This window comes from Dermochelys coriacea, chromosome 23 (assembly GCF_009764565.3).
Source record: "Dermochelys coriacea isolate rDerCor1 chromosome 23, rDerCor1.pri.v4, whole genome shotgun sequence".
NCBI lineage: Eukaryota > Metazoa > Chordata > Testudines > Dermochelyidae > Dermochelys > Dermochelys coriacea.
The window spans coordinates 4,455,049-4,479,227 of record NC_050090.1 but is presented as its reverse complement, the minus strand read 5'-3'; the positions used below and the strand labels follow the sequence as shown (position 1 = coordinate 4,479,227).

At 51.1% G+C, this 24,179-nt stretch overlaps 2 protein-coding genes across 4 annotated transcripts in view; one reads left to right on the top strand and one right to left on the bottom strand.

Annotated features, from left to right (window-relative positions):
* Positions 1–4,036: 4,036 nt before the first annotated feature.
* Positions 4,037–4,855, bottom strand: LOC119847399 (deoxyuridine 5'-triphosphate nucleotidohydrolase-like). The gene has a single exon (XM_038382183.1). The coding sequence runs from the start codon at positions 4,853–4,855 to the stop codon at positions 4,037–4,039; it is 819 nt and encodes a 272-aa protein (XP_038238111.1).
* A 9,239-nt stretch (positions 4,856–14,094) lies between these two features.
* Positions 14,095–24,179, top strand: part of NPAS1 (neuronal PAS domain protein 1) — a 99,868-nt gene continuing 89,783 nt past the window's right edge. For 2 of the 3 annotated variants that reach the window (XM_043501613.1, XM_038381516.2), the window contains exon 1: positions 14,095–14,341. The gene's annotated coding sequence lies outside the window, so the exon portion shown is untranslated. Of the gene's footprint in view, positions 14,342–18,329; positions 18,726–24,179 lie in introns of those variants that run through there. The other variant, XM_038381517.2, reaches the window with a different exon arrangement.

Sequence of the window (24,179 nt, the reverse complement as noted above, 5' to 3'; positions counted from 1 at the left end):
TACTGATCAGTTGTATAGTCAATTGCTTGACCACACTTTGGTCTGTAATGAAATTGACTCAGGAGACCGACCAACTGCTGTCAGTCAGGTTTATTGGTAAAAGCCAATAGCGAAGTACAGGAAAAAGGTTCTAGATGATACCAGTCTCCAAGAAGTTAGAACATAAGAACGGCCAGACTGGGTCAGACCAAAGGTCCGTCTAGCCCAGTGTCCTGTCTTCTGACAGCGACCAATGCCAGGTGCCCCAGAGGGAATGAAAAGGACAGGTGATCACCAAGTGATCCATCCCCTGTCGCCCATTCCCAGCTTCTGACAAACAGAGACCAGGGACACTTATAAAGTTTGTGGACGATACCAAGCTGGGAGGGGTTGTGAGTGCTTTGGAGGGCTGGATTAGAATTCAAAATGATCAACTGGAGAAATGGTCTGAAATAAAGAGGCTGAAATTCAATAAGGACAAATGCAAAGTATGCCACGTAGGAAGGATTTGGGAGTTAGAGTGGTTGTGTGTTGTGTGAAGAAATACTTCCTTTTATTTGTTTTAAACCTGCTGCCTATTAATTTCATGTGGAGACCCCTAGTGCTTGTGTTACGAGAAGGAGTAAAAAGCACTTCCTTATTTACTTTCTCTGCACCAGACATGATTCTATAGACCTCTGTCATATTCCCCTTTAGTTGTCTCTTTTCCAAGCTGAAAAGTCGCCAGCCTTAGTGTAATCTCCTGATATGGAAGCCGTTCCATCCCCCTAATCATTTTTCTTGCCCTTTTCTGAACCTTTTCCAATTCCAATATATCTCTTTTGAGATGGGGCGACCACATCTGCATGCAGTATTCAAGATGTGGGCGTACCATGGATTTATATAGAGGCAACATGATATTTTCTGTCTTACTATCTCTCCCTTTCTTAATGATTCCCAACATTCTGTTCCCTTTTTTGACTACCGCTGCACATTGAGTGGATGTTTTCAGAGAACTATCCACAATGATCCACAAGATCTTTCTGGAGTGCATGGTAACAGCTAATTTAGACCCCATTGTTTTGTGTGTGCAGTTGGGATTATATTATCATCATTTTATATGTATTGTTGTCTTGTGCAGCGTTATGTTCACCTTATGCAGAAGGTGTGCTTCAAAGTTATGCCCCTAGAAGCTATCTTCTTATACCCTGCCTCTATAGAAGTAAAAGGTACAGTGTACATCATCTGAAACTAGATTTTTCCAATCCGATTTTTACCTTGATTTTCTGGTACTATGCTGTACCCCTTCTCTCTTTGTTCTGAACACATGCATTCCAGGTACCCAGAAGAGTGAAGGCATCTCCTAGGTTTCAGAGTAACAGCCATGTTAGTCTGTATCCGCAAAAAGAAAAGGAGTACTTGTGGCACCTTAGAGACTAACAAATGTATTTGAGCATAAGCTTGCGTGAGCTACAGCTCACTTCATCGGATGCATTCAGTGGAAAATACAGTGGGGAGATTTATATACATAGAGAACATGAAACAATGGGTGTTACCATACACACTGTAACGAGAATGATCACTTAAAGTGAGCTATTACCAGCAGGAGAGTGGGGAGGTGGGGGGGACCTTTTGTGATGATAATCAAGGTGGGCCATTTCCAGCAGTTGACAAGAATGTCTCCTAGGTTTGTGACAGGGTAGAACACGTATATCTTGTCCTTTTCCTGTTGGACATTCCAGTACTAGCCTGTGAGAGTAACTCCCTGCCTACTATTGTTATGGTAAAACACTCCGATGTCCTGATCCTGACGGTTTTCCTATCTATTTAAGCCCAATGCTTGCTACAGTAAAATGATTCTGGGATACTTGGCATAAGTGAACAGGATTATAGTAAAGATATAGGTCAGTTTAGGCACTATGACTGTTATAAAAATTGGGCTTAATGCTATTTGTGCATAATGCATGCTAATATACAGATGATGAGGATAATATTATTAATATGATTATATATAAATATGATAGTCAGCATTTGTGCCCGCAAGGGCTGGCGGGGGGGAGTTACCAGTGAAAGGAAGACATTCAGGCCTAAGAATAGTAAACTATGCTTTACTGAAGGAAGGAAGAACTGATGCTCCAATCTGCGCGGGGAGCCCTTAGGACGCGCTGAGGGGCTGCAGGTGGTATCTGGCCATTCGGGATAGCTGACCAGGCAGGACTCCGCCGGGGGGGAGTCCTCTGCGGCACTATATTCTCCGTGCTTATCTCAGGGTTACATGGGGTCAACAGCTGGCTACATTCTTATATGTATGATTTATGCTTATTACATAAACTGACTCGTTTACAGGCAAGAATATGCCGAGCTAGACTACAATGTCTTTTGGCAGGGTCTGTTGGACAAAGTTCATTGAAACTGCCTGCGTCCTCCACTTACATCCAGTTACATACTCAGTCCACCACTTAGCTCCTCCCCAATCTTCTGCAACCCTGCCCCTACACTCTACCCCTTGGCGGACTGAGGTGTATTAGTTACTGCCACCAGCGCATGGCGAGCGTGCGCACTGGTTTGGGGGTTGCCAGTCAGGCCAGGAGGGCGGAGGAGCAATTCACGCAGCATTGAAGAATGACAAACACACATACAAAGTCCAGTAGTCCAATCAATAGCGGGAGCCCGATGCGTCTCCCCCAGGCGCCGAGATCCAGAAGCCAGGAGGTTAGCTACCGCCAACGGTCATCCCAGACAGAAGCCTCAGAGCCCACGTCATGTAACCCCTTCAAGCAGTCCATCATATTATGAACATCAGTCTCGATGAGCTTATCCTGATTTGAGTAAAATCAACAACTTTCATTAATCAAGGCACAAATGCCACCTTGAGCAGCTAATAGGTAGTCCAGCGCCATATGATTCTGTAATACAACTTGCGACAAAGAAGCTACTTCTAATTGCAGGGCTTGGATTGCATCTATGGTATTATTCTCTATAATCTCTAATGTGACTGAAATATTTACAATAGCCCGCTCCAGTTCGGCCACCCCTAGCCAGGGGAGGAAAGCATGGAAAAACTGAGGGAAGCCCGTGGGTCTCTGCACAATGGGATTTGGGCTCCATCGTGGACGTGCCACCAATCTGTAATTATGCACTGCATGAGCATACATGGTTTGCATTCCATACGTATAGGGGAGGAGCTGTCCCAATGTGCACCGTCCACACCATTGGTTGGGTAGGGTTTTATATGCCCAACGGCCACATAGCCAGTACAGCCCCGGCAATCCTGCCATGGGGAGCCATGTGCTATCTGAGGCATTGCGACACCAACTATTGGAGCTTTGGTCACATTGAGACCAATAATGTGCACGCGGGGTTTGCCCACACCTAATTGTGCTGAGGGGCATTCTCCATATGGGGGCACTGGCATTGTAGGAATACAGAAAACCACGGGTATGTAGTCCCCACTCGCCCCAACACCACCTCCAATGGCAGAGGGTGGTGCCATTGGTATAAGTAAAATTGGTTTTGGAGGAACCGGAGCAATTGTCACTCGAGACCTCTCCGGCCATCCACTCACTGTGCATTTCCGGTGGGCCAGCACTAACGTTAAACTGCCTGGTGTCTGGCAGTTATTCCACTATCACTGCGCACGAGGAATGGGGAAGTTTTCCGGCGGGACGAGCGCCGTCCGTTGCCGAAGGCCACTGAACACACCAATACGCGTCCCCCAGTATCACTACCGGTGTCCCTTGGTGCTGGTGAGGGGGCGTTTCATTATTACTTAGTGAGAAAGGTGGTGTTGTTAAGGGCCCAGGATTCATTCCACGGCACTGCGGCCCATGGAATGCCAGCGCTTGCCAACTGGGGGGCGTGTGTGCAGTATCAAGTCTGACTTGTTACCTGCTAGTGCCGCCGATTGCATCCACTGGATGGCCGAGTTGTGGTGCCATGTGGCTTGGGCACCTATTACAGCTAAAATCAGTTTGAGGATTATTCCATAGAGAACACGGCGTAGGGCCATCGCCGATGTTGGCCTTCGGGTGGCACGACCAGGACGCCCCACGGACCCGCCCAAACTGCAATGCGGCGGTTATGGTTGCCTGGAAGAAAGATGCTTAGAGGGCACATAAATTGGGGCATCTTCTCCTTTTAGCAGTATGAGGTGAGTGTCCCTGGGACCATCAGCTAGGATTTCCCCTTTGAGCGGGTTATGTTTGGTGGGGTCGTGGACCCAAACTGCATGTCCAGTCGAGCCGAACCCTCCCGCTCGAGTGGTGGGTGCTAACGCACCCACCTCCTGGACATCAGGCAACCCAATGCGCTCGCAAATCAACTGCGCAATACGTTCGCCTTGGGGGAGGGTTACTGCCTGCGGGCCATTGTGAACCAACAGCACCTTAACCTCCCCAGTATAGTCAGCGTCGATTACTCCCGCCGCAACATCTATGCCCTTAAGGGCCAGATTGCTGCATGGGGCAATGCGCCCATAATAGCCTTGTGGGAGCCCTATGGCTAAGCCAGTACTTACAAGGTTCTGGCTATTGGGCTGTAGAGTGAAGCCCTCTTGAGGGACCCGCAGATCTAGACCAGCGCTTCCCGGGGTGGCCTGAATGGGGAGGTGGGCTTGCGGGTGCAGGCGTTGCACTCGCAACACATGGGGCCACTCAATGACCTCCCCCTTGAATCTAGCGTACGGGGTGGAGCTGTACAGAGGGTGGTCATTGAGCGCAGCCGTGGCCTGGCGGAGATTACGGCTCCACCCGGCCAGGGACTCAATGGCAGATAGTTTGCGTAACTGTTCTTTAAGCAAGCCGTTCATGCGTTCGATGAGTCTGGCGCCCTGTGGGTGGTATGCGATGTGGAACACCCACGCAATCCCCCATCCCCTAGCGCATTCTCTTGCTTCCATTCCCGTAAAATTGATTCCCTGGTCACTTTGCACCTCGAGGGGGGATCCGTAGTAGCGGGTGAGTTCTTCCAACCCCTTTATAGTCTGCTTCTGTGTGGTGCTTGGGCATGGGTGTACAAAGAGCAGACCTGAATATGTGTGTTCTGCAGTTAGTGCGTATTTATGTCATGGACTTTCGGGCAGCAGGCCGATGTAGTCCACCTGCCATACTTCCCCAGGTTTCTGACCTTGCTTCAGACACTTCTCTGCTTTTAAGCGCTGGGGGGAAAGCCAGGTGCATTGTGGGTAGTGCTGACGGTCATCCTGCTGTGCACCAATCGTGGTCTGCAAGCCACGATCGGTGGCCCACTGTATTGCTTTTTCCCCTCCTAGATGACCACTCTTTTGATGTATCCATTCGGCCAGGCCGGGGGCAGCTAGTACATATACTGTGACTATGTCATCTACCACTCTGTTAAACCGGGCCTCCTCTGATTCCCCTGTCAGGTGGGCGTCTACATGACAAACAGCAACGGGCCTCTGGCTACAGGCATCCCAAATGGCAGGCCACATGTCGTAACCCCAAAGGGGCTTGTCATGTACCTTCCAGCCAGCCGCATGCCAGACGGCCATCCATTGTGTCATGCCTTTGTAGACTGCCCATCTATCCGTATACGGATGAAGGGGCCCTGGGTTCTCTGTGATGGTCATGAATGCTGCCCGTAGCTCGGCCCACTGGCTAGACAGGCCAGGACCGGTTTCAAACAGTATTTCCTCAAGGCAGGGATGATATGCAGCCACTCGCCGCGGCCGCTCTGCCCCCCTGTACGAGGCCGATCCATCAGTAAACCACGCAACCTCTCGTTGTTCGGTTAAGGAGGCGTAGGGAGGGGCCTCCATACAGGGAGGTTGAGGCACTTTGACCGGGGGGGGTGCATAAGTGTGCTGGCCCCCGGAGGGCAGTTCCTTGAAGGTGACAGTACTCAAAAGCTGCGCGCGCGCGCATCAGTAATACTTGCCTGGGTCATTTGCACATGCAGCTGTAGGTAGTGTTTTCACTTCCATAGAGTCCAAGTCTGGGCTACCCCAGTCCGTGTGAGCGGGCTTTCGTCCTGGACCCAACCCATAATCGGAAGCGGGGTACGCACCTTTACAGGCTCCGCCTGTTATGGGCTTGGTTTGCTGCAGGGTTTACACTACTGCAAGCAGCTGCTGTTCAGGGGGTGTATAATGCTCAGCCTCGCCTCGCAGGGATCGCGACCAATACCATATGGGCTCCTTTCAAGACGATGCTTGCTGCCACAGCCCCCACGAGGCCACGTGGTCAACCACCATTACCTCGAGTTCGAAGGGGGTGCCTCGTCTGCCCGGGCTCAGCACTGCGTGCTGGCTGAACACCTCTTTAGCCTGCTGGAATGCGGCATGCTGCTTGGCCCCCCAGCTAAACGTGGCTTTCTTCCAGGCTACTGCTTGTATGGGCTGCAAGATGCCCCCTGGATGGGGAATAAATGTGCGCCAATACCCAAGGAAGCCCAGGAAAGTTTGGGCTTGGCTTACGCTAGTGGGTTCTGGGAAGTGGGTAATTGTTTCGATGGCTTTTTCTGGAATCTTGTGTTGAGGCCCCGACCAAAATATTCCCAAGATCACCACCTCCTGGCTGGGCCCCTGGATTTTACTAGGGTTGACAGCACATCCCCTGGCTGCCAGAGCCTGCAACGCATTGTTCTTGGCCTCAGAGAGTGCCGCCTCATGGGGCCCGCTCAGCAGGACATCATCAAGATAGTGCCCTAGGACCACTCCCTCCGGAAGAGTCACCTGCTCCAGGTCTCGACTGACCAACTGGTGGCAGATGGTAGGGCTATGCTTGTAACCCTGAGGCAGCACATTGAACGTGTACTGCCGATTCTCCCATGTAAAGGCAAATTGATCCTGGCTCTGTGGGGCAATGGAGAAGAAGGCATTTGCCAAGTCCACCAGGACATGCCACTGCCCTATCAGCATCTCGAGGTGCTCCATGATGGAGACTATGTCGGGAACTGCCGCTGTCAGGATTGGGGTGACCCTATTCAGATTGCGGTAGTCTACTGTCATGCGCCAGGTTCCGTCCTTTTTATGGACTGGCCAGATTGGGCTGTTAAATGCGCTCATGGCGGGGCGAATGATGTCCACCTTTAACGGTAGCGGTTATTTCCTCATGCCCACCAGGTATCCGATACTGTCTGCTGTTGACCACTGTGGTGGGGGTCGGAAGCACCACGGGGTCCCACCGCGGATGCCCCTGCAGCATGGTTACAACCGCTCGGATATACAGCGGGTGCCCAAAGGAAAAGGATCCCCATTGGGTATCTATGGTCTGCCCTCGGAGGAGGTCTATACCCAATATATATTCATGAATGGGGGCGTTTAAAGTGGTGACTCGTATGGGGGGGGCCTTCCTGATGGCCAGCCGTAACTCCATCGGCGCGGCCTGAACGTCTGCCCCTCCGAGGCCGCTCACTGTTACCAACCGGCCCCGATGGGGTGGGGTGCCATGCAATATAATCACCTCTGCTCCTGTGTCCACAGGGGCCAGTACTCGTTGTCGCCCCCCACTAGGCCTCTACTGGGACATAAGGGCGGTGGTCCCCCACTACATAGCGTTTTACCTCCAGGGCGGGGGATGAGGGGGACCCAGCACCCCATCAATACTGGGCGGGCAGCTTCCATTCAACATAGTCTGCTGGCAAGGCAGACGGTTGGGGCCGCTGGGGGGTGCCATCTACCTTGTTTTTGGGGTCCCTACCCTCTCCTTGGTACGCTGTTCCGGCTTAAGCTGCAACCAGCGTTTTAACAGCTCAGAATTGGTTTTCTCATCCACTTCCCCCAGGGAAATCCCTGCTCTCAGTAGGTCTTTAAACATAGTATTGCAGCTAACCCGCTCCTTTTGCTTCACATTCACCTGCCACGGCTTTGTGGTTTTTGTCATACTGTCAATTTCCATTAATTGCATCATGAGTTGCACCGCATCCCCCACTAACCCTATGCCCTCCCCCAACCATCGGCAGGATCATCACCTTGAGGTGGTGGGGGGGCGCGTTCGCAGAAGCCGGGTGCGGATGGTACGGGTCAGCTCTCTGATGTCAGGACCTTCGAAATACTCAGCAAAGATGCCAGTGAGCATGCCCAGCTGCCGGAGCTGGCTAACCCCTCTGGGATGGAGGCCCACTGTTCCAACCCATCATCCATCTCTGCAGGCGAGCTCCAGATGGTTTTGACAGCCATGGTCAACCATGCCACGAGGGAGGGATACGGATACGCCTTCGAGTTGGCCCCTATCTTGAGACTCCTACGAAGGAGGGGGTCTGTGGTGAGCGAGCCCATCCTGCCTAGCTCAGCGAGGGTAAGGGTAATCGCATCCGCTCCATTGTCCCACAACCATAGCAGCCAGGCCAGCAGTGACTCCTTGGGACGCTGCTTGAAACGCGGCACTAAATCCTGTGTCTCGGAGGATTTATATTCCCGGATAAAATCCCTTCCTACCATTTGATCGTTCTCCCCGTGCGGTCCCTCGTATCGTGTCTCGACAACGGGCTGCAGTTGTGGGTACAGTCCCACCTTCCCGCTGTCGCCCGCCCCGGGGACTCGTCCTCCCTCGTCTCCCAAATGTCCCCATCCCAGGTCTCTGGATGCCAGTTGCCTTTGCGTACCAGTGCACGTACGGCAAAGAGACGCACGTCTTCCCGTCCTCTCTTTCGCCGCCGGCAGTTCGCAATGTGAGCCACCATAACCGCGCAGCGGCGCTCTAACCAATCGGTCCGTTTGGCCGTACTAGTGATGACTTCTTGGGTTAGTGAGCAGGCTTCATTTACTTGCTGCATATCAGCCTCTAATCTTCCTATCCTCTGGCGCTGAACCAGCAGCACCTTGTCCACCGCGCCGAGTGCGGTCAGGAAGACCCATCCCAGGTCCCCCGCCGCTTTTCGTTCTGTGGGTCCTACTTTGTCCAGCTGGAGCTTGGATATCAGTTCCTCCAGCCTAACTGGGGTAATCCCCGGCTCCTGCTCTAGCTCCGGCCATGCCGCGGGGGCAACCAATCCCGCCAGCTTGCGAGTCACCGGTGCCCACCGTCCCGTGGAGGGCCACCCGGGGATGCGGCTCTCTCCCTCCCCCTTATCCTTCCTTCCTCAAAGAGGTATCCCTCTGCTGGTATCCTGTTTGTGATGCCAATTGTGCCTGCAAGGGCCGGGGCGGGGGGAGATACCAGTGAAAGGAAGACATTCAGGCCTAAGACTAGTAAACTATGCTTTACTGAATGAAGGAAGAACTGACGCTCCAATCTGCGCGGGGAGCCCCTAGGACACGCGGAGGGGCTGCAGGGGACTCTGGCCGTTCGGGACAGCTGACCAGGCAGGACTCCGCCGGGGGGGAGACCTCTGCGGCGCTATATTCTCTGCGCTTATCTCAGGGTTACATGGGGTCAACAGCTGGCTACATTCTTATATGTATGATTTATGCTTATTATATAAACTGACTCGTTTACAGGCAAGAATATGCTGAGCTAGGCTACAATGTTTTTTGGCAGGGTCTGTCGGACAAAGTTCATTGAAACTGCCTGCGTCCTCCACTTACATCCAGTTACATACTCAGTCCACCACTTAGCTCCTCCCCAGTCTTCCGCAACCCTGCCCCTACAGTGTTTATTGGTCAACAGTCAAAATACAAACTATTTGAGGGAAAGGGTCTGTTCTGACTAATTTCCCACCTTGAAAAAATGTTGGAAAATGTTTGTAAAAAGTTTTGACACTTTCAACATTTGCAGCTCAAAATGGCTTTTTGTTTTGAAATCAAACTATGAAGGGTTACAAAAGAAAAGGTTGAAATCGAAACAGAACTTGTTGAAATGATCCAAACGTTTTATTTTGAGAGACCTGAACTGACATCTTGTTCAGTTTATCAGTTCACGGAAACAGTGGAAGTGCTTTATTTTGCCTTGTTTAGATTATGCAATATATAGAAAGCTGAAGTGATAACCAAGCGCTTTGATAATTTTTCATCAGATTTTGGTGAAATCGATACATTCCCACAAAACATTTTGGTTTCATTGAATCAGCATTTTGGATGGAAAACTGTTCCACTGGAACACCTTGGCCTAGCTCTAAGTCTAAATCAGGTCCCAAAAACTCATGAGTGGCTTAAAAATTGTGAAATCTTAAAAGAAAATCCATGATGGGGTCTCTTTATTCCCCTTCTGATGTCGAAGCCATTAGGGGTCACATTTTCCAATGTTCCTCTGTAACTTGCTATTTAAAAAAAGAGAGAGAACTGAGATTTTCAGCTAATCACATGACTCCAGGAGCTCAGTTCTTAAAAAGTCAAGTATCATGAGAGCATTCAGTCCTCTTGGTGCATCTCCAGCAAGAGCAACAATTATTCTAGATGCTCTGACCTAAGACCCATCCCTGGGGAAAAGTAAAAGCCTATGTCCTACCTCTCAGGAGAGCTCTTGAATCACTGAGCTCTGGGAGATTCTGATCTGAGTGTAGAGCTCCTTCAGTCTCTCCTGTTGAAGCCATCCTACTGTGGATATCTAATGAAAGAGTGATGGGAGCAGGGGGATTGGGCCCTAGGTCTCTGACCCACCAGGGCTACAGAGTCATTCAATCATTCTCTCTCTTTGCCTCTGGCCAAAATGTATTCACCCACAGTGGAACAGTCATTGGGCCAGAGAGAGAGAGAGAGAGAGAGAAGAACCATAGAAAGGTAGGAATGGAAGGGACCTCAATAGGTCATCTAGTCAGTCCCATACACTGAGGCAGGACTAAGTATTATCTAAACCATCCCTGACAGGTGTTTGTTTCACCTGTTCTTAAAAACCTCCAGTGATGGAGATTCCACAACCTCCCTAGGTAATTTGTTCCAGTGCTTACCTACCCTTACACATGATGCTCACCCCCTAACAATGGGACTGCATGTGATCAAAGAAAAGCAAGTAGCTGTGACACTCATCTGAACAAAATAAACATGGGAAACAAACTTCAACTTTCTACCATCATTCACCTGCCCAATCTGCACAATCCAGGGGCTCATACTTATTAATTTCACCCCTCAAAGTGAGAGAGTTCCTTGGAAAAGGGGGTCTGAAGACAATGTCAAACACTAGGAAATGTTAGGTCCAGACAGTCATAACAAATCTCAAGTGATATTTCCCTCCACACACCATTTCAGAAAAATCAAGTGGTGCACAAACTACAACGAGCATTTAAAAGTGATGCCTCTAAACTGAAGGACAGAATATTTTCAGACCTTTCACTTGTGTTAAAATGGAAATCCTGCCACGCTATCATGAATTGGTGTGTAAGGGGTAGCAAGTGATACAACTTCGGGTCATTTGGTCAAGGGATCCTTGGATATAGCCCTCCGCCCTGATAAAGAGCTAATTTTAATAATCAAAGGGTCCTAAAATGCATATGGAGATTGTCTTGAAAATTGATGTGTCATGAGAGGGGCTGAGCTAGAAATAGTGGTGCAAATTGGGGATCATTTAATTAAATGGTTCCCAATATATACCCCACCCCACATATATGAGCTTCTTTTAATTTTTAAAGTGCTCTAAAATCCAATGTGCATCGTGAGATTACCTTGAATGTTGGTAAAACAGAACAGGGGTTGGGGGGAAGATTGAGGGGGCAAATACTGGGTCCTGTGGTCAAGGAATTCCCAGTGTGAGCTATTCTTAATTTTTGATACACTCCAAAATCCAGGTGCATATTGAGGTTATCGTTAAAACTGGTATGTTGCAACAGGGGCAGAGGTAGACTCGGGAACAAATTTGGTGTCATTTGGTCAAGGGGTTTCTCAGATACAGCCTGCTCATAAATTGGGAGCTGATTTTCATAGATTCCAAAGCCAGAAGGGACCATTGTGATAGTCTGACCCCCTGTATAACACAAGCCATCGAACTGGCGCAGATCTTTTAGAAAAACATTCCATCTTGATTTAAAAATGGTCAGGGATGGAGAACCCACCATTACCCTGTGTAATTTTAATATTCATGTTGCTCTTGAAAACCTCAGACTTTATCTAAGAGCTTGTTTACATGGGAAGATTGATCAGACTAGCTATTCTGGAATAATATAACTGGAAAACCAGGTAAACGGTGAGGTGGCAAAATTTGCAGATGATACAAAACTACTCAAGATTAAAAAAAGTAGACTGCAAAGAGTTACAAAGGGACCTCACAAAACTTGGTGACTGGGCAGCAGAATGGGAGATGAAATTCAGTGTTGATAAATGCAAAGTAATGCACATTGGACTCCCAGGATGGGCAGGGATGCAAACCCATGTTCTGAAGTGTCCGTAGCCTCTGTTTGCTGGAAGCTGGGAATGGGCGACGGGGTGGATCGCTTGATGATGACCTGTTCTGTTTATTCCCTCTGGGGCACCTGGTATTGGCCACGGTTGGAAGACAGGATACTGGGCTAGATGGACCATTGCCCTCACCCAGTCTGGCTGTTCTTATGTTCTTAACTATTCTTCAAGAGCTATTTCAGGACAGTTGTAGCACTTCAAATTCAAACCCATCATGATTTAAAAACAGTGATGCCGAATTCACCACGACCCCTGGTAAATAGTTCCAGTGCTTAATTACACTCCTTGTTAAAAATTTCTGCCTTATTTCCTGTCTGATGGGTCAGTTCACACCTCTGCAATTGTGCCTTGCTGTTGTGCAGAGCCCCTGCCTCGTACCTGAGCTCCAGCTGGTAGATGCGCTCCTTCCCACCTTCGCCCATCTCCATGGTTCCTCCAGCCAGATTCTGCTGCAGATGGAGAGGGAAGAGGGATGGTTGTGGCTATCCAGTGCTTTGCTGGGAGACTGGGCTATGTTGGGGTGTAATTTGGTAGGCCATGAGGCTAGTGGTGGTGCTAGTGGGCCGCCTTGCTGCAGGGTTGGGAGTGGAAGGGAGGGAGCATTGGACCGGAGGCTTCTGGCTGCAGCAGGGTGTGGGTGTCTTGTGTTTTGGAGTGGGGTGTGTGTGTGTGTGTGTGTGTGTGTGTGAGAGGGGGGGTTTAGTAGTGTTGCAGTGGTGATGGGGAGAGCCAAGTGGGGTGCTGCTCAGGTGGGGGTGCCCCTGGGGAGCATTCTTGCTGGGGGTGATGTTATGGTGAGGGGGTGATGTTCTGGGAGGGGTCTTTGAGGGGTGCTGCTCTGGATTCTTGGGGTGCATCCTTGCTGGGGGTGACGGAGGGCGCTGCTGGGGTGTATTGCTGTGGGAGGGGGCCCAGTGTGAGCTGGGGGTGGTGCTCTGGGGAATTCCCTGGTGTGTATCCCTGCTGAGGGTGATGGGGTGATCCCAGCGTGGTCTGAACGTGGTTCTTTAGGGAAGGTCCCTGCTCTGCATCTTTGCTGGGGGTGGGGGTTGCTGTGCTGGGACAGGGATGTCTTTGGTGAGAAGTGGTGCTGGGGTGCCCGTGTGCATCCTGGCTGGGGATGATGGGGGTGTTGATCAGGGTGGGGGGATCCCAGTGTGAGTCCTTGCTGGGGAGGATGATGGGCGGGGGTGCTGCTCCCCGGTAGGAGGTCCCTGTTGTGTGTCCTTCCTGGGGATGGCAGTTTGGGGCTGGGGGTGCAGCTCAGGGATCTTTGAGGGCTGCTGTTCTGGGCAGGGAACCCTTGGTGTACATCCTTGCTGAGGCAGAGGGGTGCTGCTTGGAATGGGAGGGCCGTATCCTAGTGTGAGTCCTTGCTGGGGGTGGCTTTTAGGGTTGGGGTCTTTTGTTGGCTGGTGTGTGTGTGTGGGGGTGCTGCTCTGGGAGGGGAATCTTTGCTGTGCATCCTTGCTGGGGGGGCTTGCTGGGAGTGGCCCTCAGGGCTGGGGAGAGTGTGGCTCAGGGGTCTTTGAGGGGTGTCGCTCTGGGCGTGGATTGCTGTGGACTCTTGCTGGGAAGGGGGAGTCCCATCGTGGCTGGGGGTGTTTTGGGGGGTGCTGCTGCGGGAATGAGGGATCCTGCCTCTGCATCGGTCCTGGGGGGGGGGGTCCCAGTGTGAGCCCTTGTTGGGGGTGCTGCTCAGGGTGTGTTTTTTTGAGTGTGGGGGGGACACCCCTCTCTCCAGCCCCAGCCACTCCGCCCGCCCGGCGCTGGCTGCATCAGTATGCAGTGGGGTGTGCCGGCGGCTCCAGCGGAATCCCCGCCCCCGGGCCCCCGCCCCGCCGCTCACAATGTCCGCTAATCACCATCTGAAAGGCGGGGCGGCCGGGCTGGGGAGAGCGGGGTGCGCGGAGCCCGCCGGAGAGGAGCCGGGACCCGCCGGGCGCCCTCCGTGCAGCCGGGGCAGCCCCAGGGAGCGCGGGGGCGGGCAGCGAGGGGGGGTCTATGGAGGCGCCTGCCGGCTGCTGTCCCCAGCGCCCCGAGGCCACGGCGGATGGTCACCCCCCCGCGGGAAGGGAAGGAGCCGCCCGCAGCAGCAGCAGCAGCTACAGCGGCCCGGGCACCTGCCCCTTTGCCCTGGGATCCTGCCATGCCAGCCGGGTAACTCCCCCGCCTTCTGCCCCTCGGGAGTGAGGGGGCTGAGTGAGTGGGGGGCTGGAGAGAAGGGGTGCAGGGGAGTGAGTATGTGGGGCAGGTTGCATGGGGTTGGGGGGCTGGAGAGAAGGGGTGCATGGGGTTGGGGGGCTGGAGAGAAGGGGTGCAGGGGCTCTGTGTGGTGGGCACGGGGCTGAGGGTGCACGGACTCGGGGTCTGGAGAGAAGGGATGCAGAAGGCTGTCGGGGGCAGGGGCTTGGCTGGGGGTTGCATGGCTGGAATGTGGTTATCTGGGGATATGGGAATGAGTGGGGTCTGGATAGAAGGGGGTGCAGGGAGCTGAATGGGGGACAGGGGTGTATAGCTGGGGTTGTGGGGTGTTGCATGGATGATGGGGTATTGGGTGTATGAGAGTTGAGGGGGTCTGCATAGAGGGAGGGCTGGGGGCTGAGTGTGTGGGGCAGTGGGTGTGTGGATAAGGGGGTCTAGGGAGAGCAGGAGTGGGGGGATCTGGGGGCTGAATATGTAGGCGGAGGGTGCTATGGGATTCATATCTGCTGGGGGAGCCAGGTAGGGATGCACCTGTGTTGGGGTGCATGGGGGCCATGGAGGGGGTATGTATGTAGGTGCAGGGGGGGTCTGTCAAGGGCTGGTGAGGGGCTGCTCCTCCCTGGTCCCAGAGAACATGGGATTGACAACAATGGGGTGGGGGGATGCCCTAACTTTAGCTGGGGGGAGGGGGCTCTGGGTCAGAGTATTTGCATGAAATGGACCTGGCCTTACCCTGCCATCTAAACCTCCCTTTGCTCCCATCCGTGCTCCCATGCCTGTCTCCATCCCATGTACCCTCATACTATAAAACCCTCCACCCCTAGCTCCTGCCACACTCAGCTGCTGCCCTGGAAGGGAGGGGGCAACAGAGCCCCCGCCCCCGCCCCTGCAAAGAGATCTGCTCAGGCACATCCTGTGGGGTGTAAAAAGTGCCCCCCCCCCCGCTTCAGCACTGATATGCAGCTGTTGATCTGGGAAACTTCCTCCCCTACCCACCCACTTCTCCCTCTGGATATTAGGGAAGAGCCCAGCTCTGCCCCGTTGGCTGCTGGGTTGGCATCTTCCCCTCCCCACCTGGCAGTGGATGTGGGGGGGGGGCAGGGGGAGCAGGACTGTTTTTGGCTTTGAATGTGAATCCTCCATTCTCCCTCTGTGCTAGGCTGGATCCACTGTGGGAGCAAAGATCCAAGGCAAGGGGTCTAGTGAGTGAGCATTGTGCTTGGGTTGTGTGGGGGGGGCTCGGAGACAGCGAGGGTCTGAGCCCAGAGCCCCAGCCCTGCTCTGAGCTCCGGGCCCCTCTACCTCCCGGGGAGTGCAGAGCTGGCCAGAGAGCAGCCTGAGCTAAGCCATTATAGCCACAAACCTCATTCCCCACTGCATCCATCCCATTCCCCAGACTCGCACCCTCCTTCCCTAGCCCGTCTCGGGCAGATGGTGGAGAGAGACTGAGCCAGAACTCCTGGGTTCTCTGCCGCTGATCCCTCCCAGTCTGTCTAAGGAGTGGGACTGTTGGGCTGTGGCGGGAGGGCGGCCCCATGGCTGGGAGTGAGTGAGGCTGTGATATAGTCCCATTGGAGTGCAGGGGGTGAGAAGAGATGTAGGGTGAATGGGGGGTGAGGGGAGCTGTCCTAGGTGAATCCCAGAACTCGTACCCTGGGGGGCAGTTCAGGATCATCCCCCCTGTTCTCCAGGGCTTTTCCAGCGTTTGACACTCTGGGGTTGGCAGAGCATCAGTGCTTGCTCCCGGAATCTGGAGTCTCCCCAGCCGCAAAAGGACTCGTGGTGGGATAACCGCGGTGTGTCTTCGTCTGCTTTCTGAACAGCATGTGGGTTGCTGGGTTTCTCAGCTTTGGCTCTTCCTGCCTCTGGAAAGGAAGGGTCGAGATCTGACTGTTCTATGTTGGAAGGGACCGTTCTGATCTGACCTCCTGCAACGCGCAGGCCAGGGAATCTTGCCCGGCGATCCCTGCATCCAGCCCAGAACTGAGGGGGGGAGCTTGAGCAGAGCATTTAGAAAGAGACATCCCATCTCAGTGTAGACTCGGAGCAGCAGGGAATCCACCTTGTCCCGAGGGGGGCTGTCCCTTGCGTTAATCGCCCTTCCCTATTACAAAGGTGCACCCTGGTTCCTGTCTGAATTTGTCCAGCTGCTGCTCCCAGCCATGGTAAAAGGACAGAGAGCTGGGTTGGGATTGGAGAGAAGGAACCAGAGAATTTGCCGGCCTGGGCCTTCTCTCTCCTAGAACTGGGGAAGACTTGCTGGATTCTACCAAGTCCATCCCAGGGCTGGTCTCTACAATCTAATCTCCAGAGCTTAATCTGGGCTCCCTGCCCCTGCCCCACCCCCACCGCCTGCTAGTCCTGATCAAATGCCCAACGGCTACCACCCTCCTCTACGGCCCTCTTGAAAGTCCAGGGCACTTCCCTCCCCACCCGTATGTGAATTTCCAGGGAGATTTTCCCCTGCTTGGTGTCTGATGCCTCTGAAAGTCACTGGGAGGTTTGGCACTTGGCTGCCTTTTTTGCGTTTGAAAATGGACCCCTCCCTTATTACCCAAAAGAGGTGAGAGGCCCAGGAGGAGAGCTAGAGCGGAGAGGAGTAGAGAAAGAGGCTTTGGGAAAGGAGTGGGGTCTAGTGGTTAGAATAGTGGGGCCTGGGAGTCAGGACTCCTGGGTTCTGTTCCCAGCTCTGGGAGGGGCGTGAGGGCTTACAGCAGTGGGGGGCTAGGAGTCAGGACTCCTGGGTTCTGTTCTAGATTCTGTCACTGGAATCGCTGTGACACCTTGGGCCAGTCACTTGGTCTGTTCCTACTTTTTCCTGAGTTGTGAAGCACGGATGCCCACCTAACCTCCTAGGGTGGCTGGGCAGCTTTGCTGCTGTGTGTCAAGTGCTTGGAGATTCTCAGTGGGGGAGTTGCTATGGATGTGACCTGCACATTTGTGGCAATGACTCAGCTAGCCTGTGTATATAGCACAGCTCGGCCATGGGTCATAGCTCCCGTACTGCTGAGAGCTTGGGGAGATTCTCCTTGAGCTCAAGTGTCAATGGTGGTTGTTGGGAGAGTGGATCTGAGGGCATAAGGTAATGCATCAATGTGAGAGCCAGCCGGGGTCTAGTCAGTTTCATGCAACAGCCCTAGAAAGATCAGCTGTGAGTCTGTGGGCAACATCTTTGCTCCCGGTGATGCTGCAAGAGGCAGAGTGGGGCCGGAAATGGCGGATGGAGCACAGGGGTGTGTACATAGTTTTGCTGCTGGCTGCTAGAAAAATCCACAGGGCCAGGGAGGAAGGATTCCAAGGGGACCCAGCAGCCCTGCTGTCTGTGGAAGGCAGATCCAGCCAAGTTGATGTACCAGATTGAAGTGGTCTGGTGTAGATCCCCAAGGGGACATCTCAGCCTGACTGTCCTGGGGAATCTTTATTAAAGGCCTTTGAGTTTTGCTTTAATAGTTGGGACCTAATTGCATCAGAGGGGCCGCTTCTCTGCTGCCCAGTTTGAGTCAAGGGAGTACATTTTTTGATCCCGCACATGGGCCTCTGCCACCCTCCCTTACTGCCTCCCCATCCCAAGTTCTCCCATGAGGTCTCATCTACAGGGCTGCGAAATCCCAGGGTGGAATGTGGCTCATGGGGATGGCTCCGTGGTCTCAGATTTTGCACCTAGTTTTTCCTAATACTCATAAGGAGCCCTGCGCCTTCTGCAAACCCTCCAGCCACCAAACGACAAGCTGATGTGCAAATATCAACCCCCGCTCCCCGCCGGGGGAAAAAACCCCAAGTCCGAGAGTTTAAAAGATGGAACTGATCTCCCCAAGCCCCCCTCCAGTGTCCGCCTGTGGTCTGTGTTGCTAGTGGCAGGCTGGCATTGGTATGCACAAAGCAGCCTTCCTATTGATGAGCTCAATTTGATATGCGTGAGAGGTGTGGGCTTGGATTGGTATGTGTGAGAGGGTGCGAGTGCGGTGGGGCGTGCGTTCGGATCGGTATGCATGTGTGCGTGTGGCGGGGACGTGGGCCAGAGTAGGTCTGTGGCTGCGGGCGGGTGGAGGCTGGTGTTCTGCTGGGGGAAAGCAAAGCACCTCTCCCAAACCTTGCTGTCTTCTGCATCCAAGCACCCAGGCCTGGAGGGAGGCGTGCTTCGTGCTGGAGAGAGATCCGCAGGCTGGTGGCAAGGGCACCAGGAGACGAGCCCCAAACGCAGAGGCAGATGTGGTGGCTGGGTCTGACTCGCACCAGGGTGGCAGAGGGGCGCATGCAGGCCTGGCAGGCACGATTGGCAGCAGCAGATGCTGTCTGGGAATGAATCTGCTGTGGACACGTGAGGCCAGATTTTTCCAAGGTGCAGTTTGGACATTTTATCTTTACATGAGTTTGTGGCAGTGGAAGCAGATCGGTCAGTTTCCCATTCTGCAACCAGTGCTCAGATGTCCCGAAGCTGTTTGTTGTGTTTGTGTTACCTGCAAGATAACGTTGGTTTATTTTAAAAAACAAATGAACAAATTTGTGTTTAATTTAAATGAAGAACAATCTCAAAACCATTTAAATGTTCTAGTTCACCCACTTTTTAATCCCAACACTTCAGCATGTTTTTTAAAAGTCCTTCCTGACCTAAGCTTCCACTTATTATGATTGGGGGTCTATAGATACCACCCTAATATTAATTAGTTAATCAGATGTGTGGTCCCTAGGCATTTTTACAAACAGATTGAAGAGAGTCTTGGTAACCCAGAACTAGCTTTGGTTTAACTTTCTAGCAGATGACGATAAAAAAAAAGGGGGGGGGAAATATTGTTTCTTCCCTGCTGTTTGGGGAAAGTACTCCTGAAAATAATTTGTGCAAAAGATCTATTGCTTTACCGAATGGAAACATGTCCTGTGGTATTTCTGATGGGAAAATAGAGATTTTGAGTTCCCCTGACTTGAAAAAGAACTCTTCTTAACCTCTGCAGGTTTGTACCGAATGCTGTGGATTTTACTTACAACTCCCACGCGGGAACCTGCAGTAATTGAGCTAAATTCATGTCATAGTTTATGCTAATATTTTTGCAATTAGGGGCTTTTAGAAAGATCTCTCTCCAACGCTTCTAGCTTCTTGGCTTGTTGTTATCAGAGCCTTTTTTGTTGTTTTTTTTTTAAATTTTCTCCTTGCAACAAACTTGGGGCTGTGGGAAACACGTTGGATGGGAAAGGTTTGTGTGTGAAGATAACGGGCTGTTTCATTCATGCATCTGAGGCGTGATTTTTTATTGAAGTGCTTACACCATGGTGATAGAGAATAACCTCTGCCAGGTGCTGTTCACACTTCGCTCTGCATCCTAGGGCATCTGATGGTTCGTACAGTCCCTATCTGTCCATTGCTCTGCCCCGTGCTTATGCTAGTGCAAAGTGTGTGCAAAATACCCTCGCTTTGCACTGGTGTAAATGCACGAAGGCGTAGGCCGATGGGAAAATTGGAGCCCTCTGTATCAAGGCAAAGTAATAAAAAAAAGAAAAAAACCTGGGGAAAGGTGCTGCATTGGGGACTTGAAGTATAGATTCTCTCTCCTGATTCTCAGAGCGGGTACAGGCTGGGAAAACCTCACATACCCCTCTTCCCTTGACTCTGCCCCATAAAGGAAGCTCCGTCTCCTCTTTGGTCTCTCTGCTGAGCCTGCCTGTAAAGGTGATGACGGGGAGTTGGTGGCTTATAAGATGTGGGCATCTCACAGGGGGCAGCACCTTTCAGAGTGACTTCTGGCCCTCAGCTTTCAGGATCCATGGCCACAAAACTCTTAGCCAAATATCCTGTTTCTGAGCAGTCCTGTTTCGTGGTATCTTTGTTTGTTTTTTAACTCCGGGGGCCTGTAGCAAAAAGCAGCCAAGAGTTCACACAGCTCCTTAGAGTGTTAGTAGCCCTGGATTTCAGATTGCAGCTTGCAGCAGGGTCCTTGCGGTGGCGATCATTGGCAGTGCTTTCCAGGTAACAGGAAGTGAACCTCTTGTGATTGGCAGCTCATCTATAAGTCCCAGTTCTTCCCAGATGCAGGATGCCTCCTGTAGATTCTTAGAGTTTAAGGCCAGAAGACCATCTACTGTGACCTTCTAGGGGTTTTTTGCCTTCCTCTGCCACATGGGGCACGGGTCACTTGCTGGAGGATTCTCTGCACCTTGAAGTCTTTAAACTATGATTTGAGGACTTCAGTAGCTCAAACATAGGTTAGAGGTTTGTTACAGGAGTGGGTGGATGAGATTCCATGGCCTGCGTTGTGCAGGAGGTCAGACTAGATGATCATAATGGTCCCTTCTGACCTTAAAGTCTACGATTCTATGATTCTAAATACCCCAGGCCAGAGAAGTCATAGATACATAGGACTGGAAGAGACCTCCTGGGTAATCAAGTACAGTTACGGGCAACCCCATCGTATAATTCTGTTCATGAATTTATCAAGCCCTGTCTTCAAACTAGTTAGGTTCTTTGCCCCCCGTCCAGTTACCCATGTTTTGAGCCCAGTCACTTGTGTCGGACTAATGTTTCTCTTCCAGAAACACACCCTGTCTTCGTCTGAAGCCAGCGAAAGATGGAAAATCCACCGCTTCTCTTGGGAGTTGGTTCCACCTGCACTCCTTGTTAAATGCATGAGCCTAATTTCTAACCTGAATTTGTCTGGCTTCAGCTTCCAGGCACTAGTTCTTGTTCTGCCATCCTCCGCTAGATTGTAGAGCCCTTTAGTACCTGGGATTGTCTCCCCATGAAGGTGCTGATACGCTATAATCAAGCCACCTCTCAATCTTCCCTTTGATAAATTAAAGAGATCGAGCTCTGTCAGACTCTTGCGATCAGACCTTTTCTCCATCCCTCGGATCGGTCACCAGAGCTGACTGCAGTATCCAATATCGGTCTCATCCAGCCTGTACACAGAGGGAAAATCACGTCCCCGCTTCTACTCACTATTTCCCTGTTTAAACATCCAAGGATCGCATTGGCCCTTTTTGCCCCAGCATCGCACTGGGGGCTCTTGTTGAGTTGTGTCCACCACTCTGACCTCTCAATCCCTTCCAGAATGGGCGTTGAAGTTGCCTGGTCCCTGGCAGAACTGGGTTCTCAGTTCTTAAAGGTGCAGCCCCAACACCTGGTCAGTTATGCTGCCAAGGAAGTTTGTACGACAACGGTATCTTTCTTGCTGATGAATCTGATATTTTGCTGCTGCTCCCTCCCTCTAAAAATCCCAGCTCCCGAAATCATGCCATTACGTGAGAATCTCAACTTTCATTTAGAAAAAGAAGTTTCTAGCCCTTAGGGCGTCAGAGAAGATTTTGAAAACATAATTCCTAAAGGCTCAAAACCCAGAAGGAAAATAAAAAGAACCCTGTATTTATTCAAAAAAGAACTAGATAATTTCATGGAGGATAGATCCACCAGGGGCTATTAGCCAGGATGGGCAGGGATGGTGTCCCTAGCCTCTGTTTGCCAGAAGCTGGGAATGGGCGATAGGGGATGGATCACTTGATGATTCCCTGTTCTGTTCATTCCCTCTGGGGCACCTGGCACTGGCCACTGTCTGGAGACAGGACACTGGGCTAGATGGAGCTTTGGTCTGACCCAGTCTGGCCTTTCTTATGTTCTTATTTCTTTATTGATTCTAAATCTCAGGATTATTTAAACTGGTTTCAGCATTTTATCTGGGCAGGCTCATGCCCTTTGACCGTTTGGGTCAAAGCTAATTGGGGCTAGGTGGGAAACAGTTTTCCCATCTCTTGAGAATTTTCTAGATTTCAAAAAAAAAAAAAATTAATCCTCAATTGGAACAAAAAGTCAAAATCTCAAACATTTCCACAACACAAAACAAAAAAAATTTGAGTTTGGGTTACTGAAATATTTTGTTCCAATTTTTGCCTTTTGTGTGTGTGTGTGTGTCTCCTTTCTTTGAGTCCCATCTATCAGTTTAACAGTGACAATGGGGCCAAATAAAGTCTTTCAATCACTTTCTGTCTTGTACATAAGAACGACCATGCTGGGTCAGACCAAAGGTCCATGTAGTCCAGTAATCTGTCTTCTGACCATGGCCAATGCCAGGTGCTTCAGAGGGAATGACCAGAACAAGTGATCCATCCCCCGTTGGCCCATTCCCAGCTTCTGGCAAACAGAGCCTAGGACACCAGCCCTGCCCATCCTGACTAATAGCCATTGATGGACTTATCCCCCATGAATGTATCTAGTTCTTTCTTGAATGCTGTTATAGTTTTGGCCTTCACAACATCCTCTGGCAAGGAGTTCCACAGGTTGACCGTTGTGTGAAAAAATACTTCCTTTTGTTTGTTTTAAACCTTCTGCCTATTAATTTCATTTGGTGACTCCTAGTTCTTTTGTCTTGAGAAGGTGTAAATAACACTTCCTTATTTACTTTCTCCAAACCAGTCATGATTTTATAGACCTCTATCATATCCCCCCTTAGTCGTCTCTTTTCCAAGCTGAAAAGTCACCAGCCTTATTAATCTCTCCTCATAGTACCAGCTTTACAGCTTTGTTTATCTTTAAACCTCTTTGTTCTGTGTCATTCTTCACCATCTCTATCCAATGCTGTGACGAAGTGGGAACGTTCTTAATGTTTTCTCTGAATACTGTGTGGGCGCCTCAATTTCCCCTGTGCGTTTCTTAAGTATCTAGATTGGATAAGGGTGTGTGATTGTTGCAGAGCCCTAGAGGGCTGGGGTGTGCAGAAGAGAATGGCCAACACCCTGTTTCCTGGCAACTGATGGCCTGGGCCCCTCCCCTGCAAGATGCCAACTGAAGGTGTTAGAGAACAAAGAGATCAGGTGGCCTCCTTACCTGGGAAAGAGACAAAGGCCAGAGGAGGGGCTGGAGGGAGTTTTCAGTTTGGAGCTCACTGGGGAGATGTGGGGAGGCCCAAACCTGGGTCTGGGCTACCCACCCCCCAAGATGGACTTGACTGAGGGATCCTGTTTTCTGTACCTACAAGTTCTGTTTTAGACCATGTTCCTGTCGTCTAATAAACCTTCTGTTTTATTGGCTGGCTGAGAGTCATGGTGAATCTCAGGAAGTGCAGGGTGCAGGGCCCTGACTCCCCCTCACTCCATGACGATGCATCCTTGGTTTCCTCTATTTCTAGTTCCTTACACTCTGATTAGTATCACCATGTGTGGTATCCTAGCTGCGTCCACTCCTGATGTGTATCCAGACCATCACAACCATCCCTCTTGAATGTTCTGGAACAGTGTCAATTAAGTTACATTTCAAAATGAAAACCTGAAACTTTTTGTTCAGAAAATGTCAAAATGGCATGCTTGGACAATTTTGGAACTTTTTTCAACTTTTTTTCAAGATGGGAAATTCATCAAAACCGACCGTTTCCTGAGAACATTTTCGGTTTGTAGCACTTAAATCTACATTTTTCAGGGGGGCAAGGGTTCATCAAAATTCCAGCATCATCAGCTGCTAATGAAAGGGTGAGCTGGGGTGTGTATGCATGAGACAAACTCTTAAGAAAGAAGAGTTCTGAGTCACAATCTCCAACCAGTCTGTAACTTCCGCACGTGCTACCGCTGAACTGTGTAAAAATGGAAATTCGGGTAGGATTGAGCATAGTAGCCATCACATCAAATTACTTCAGTGTCAAGCAGAAAGTTATTTATACTTTTGCCCATCATAACATCCCATGGCAATGAGTTCCACAGATTAATTGTGCAGTGTGTGAAAAAATACGTCCTCTTATTTGTATGAAATCTGCTGCCTATTAATTTCCTTGGGTGCCCCTGGTGTTTTGTATTCCAGGAAAGGGTAAATAACACTTCTATA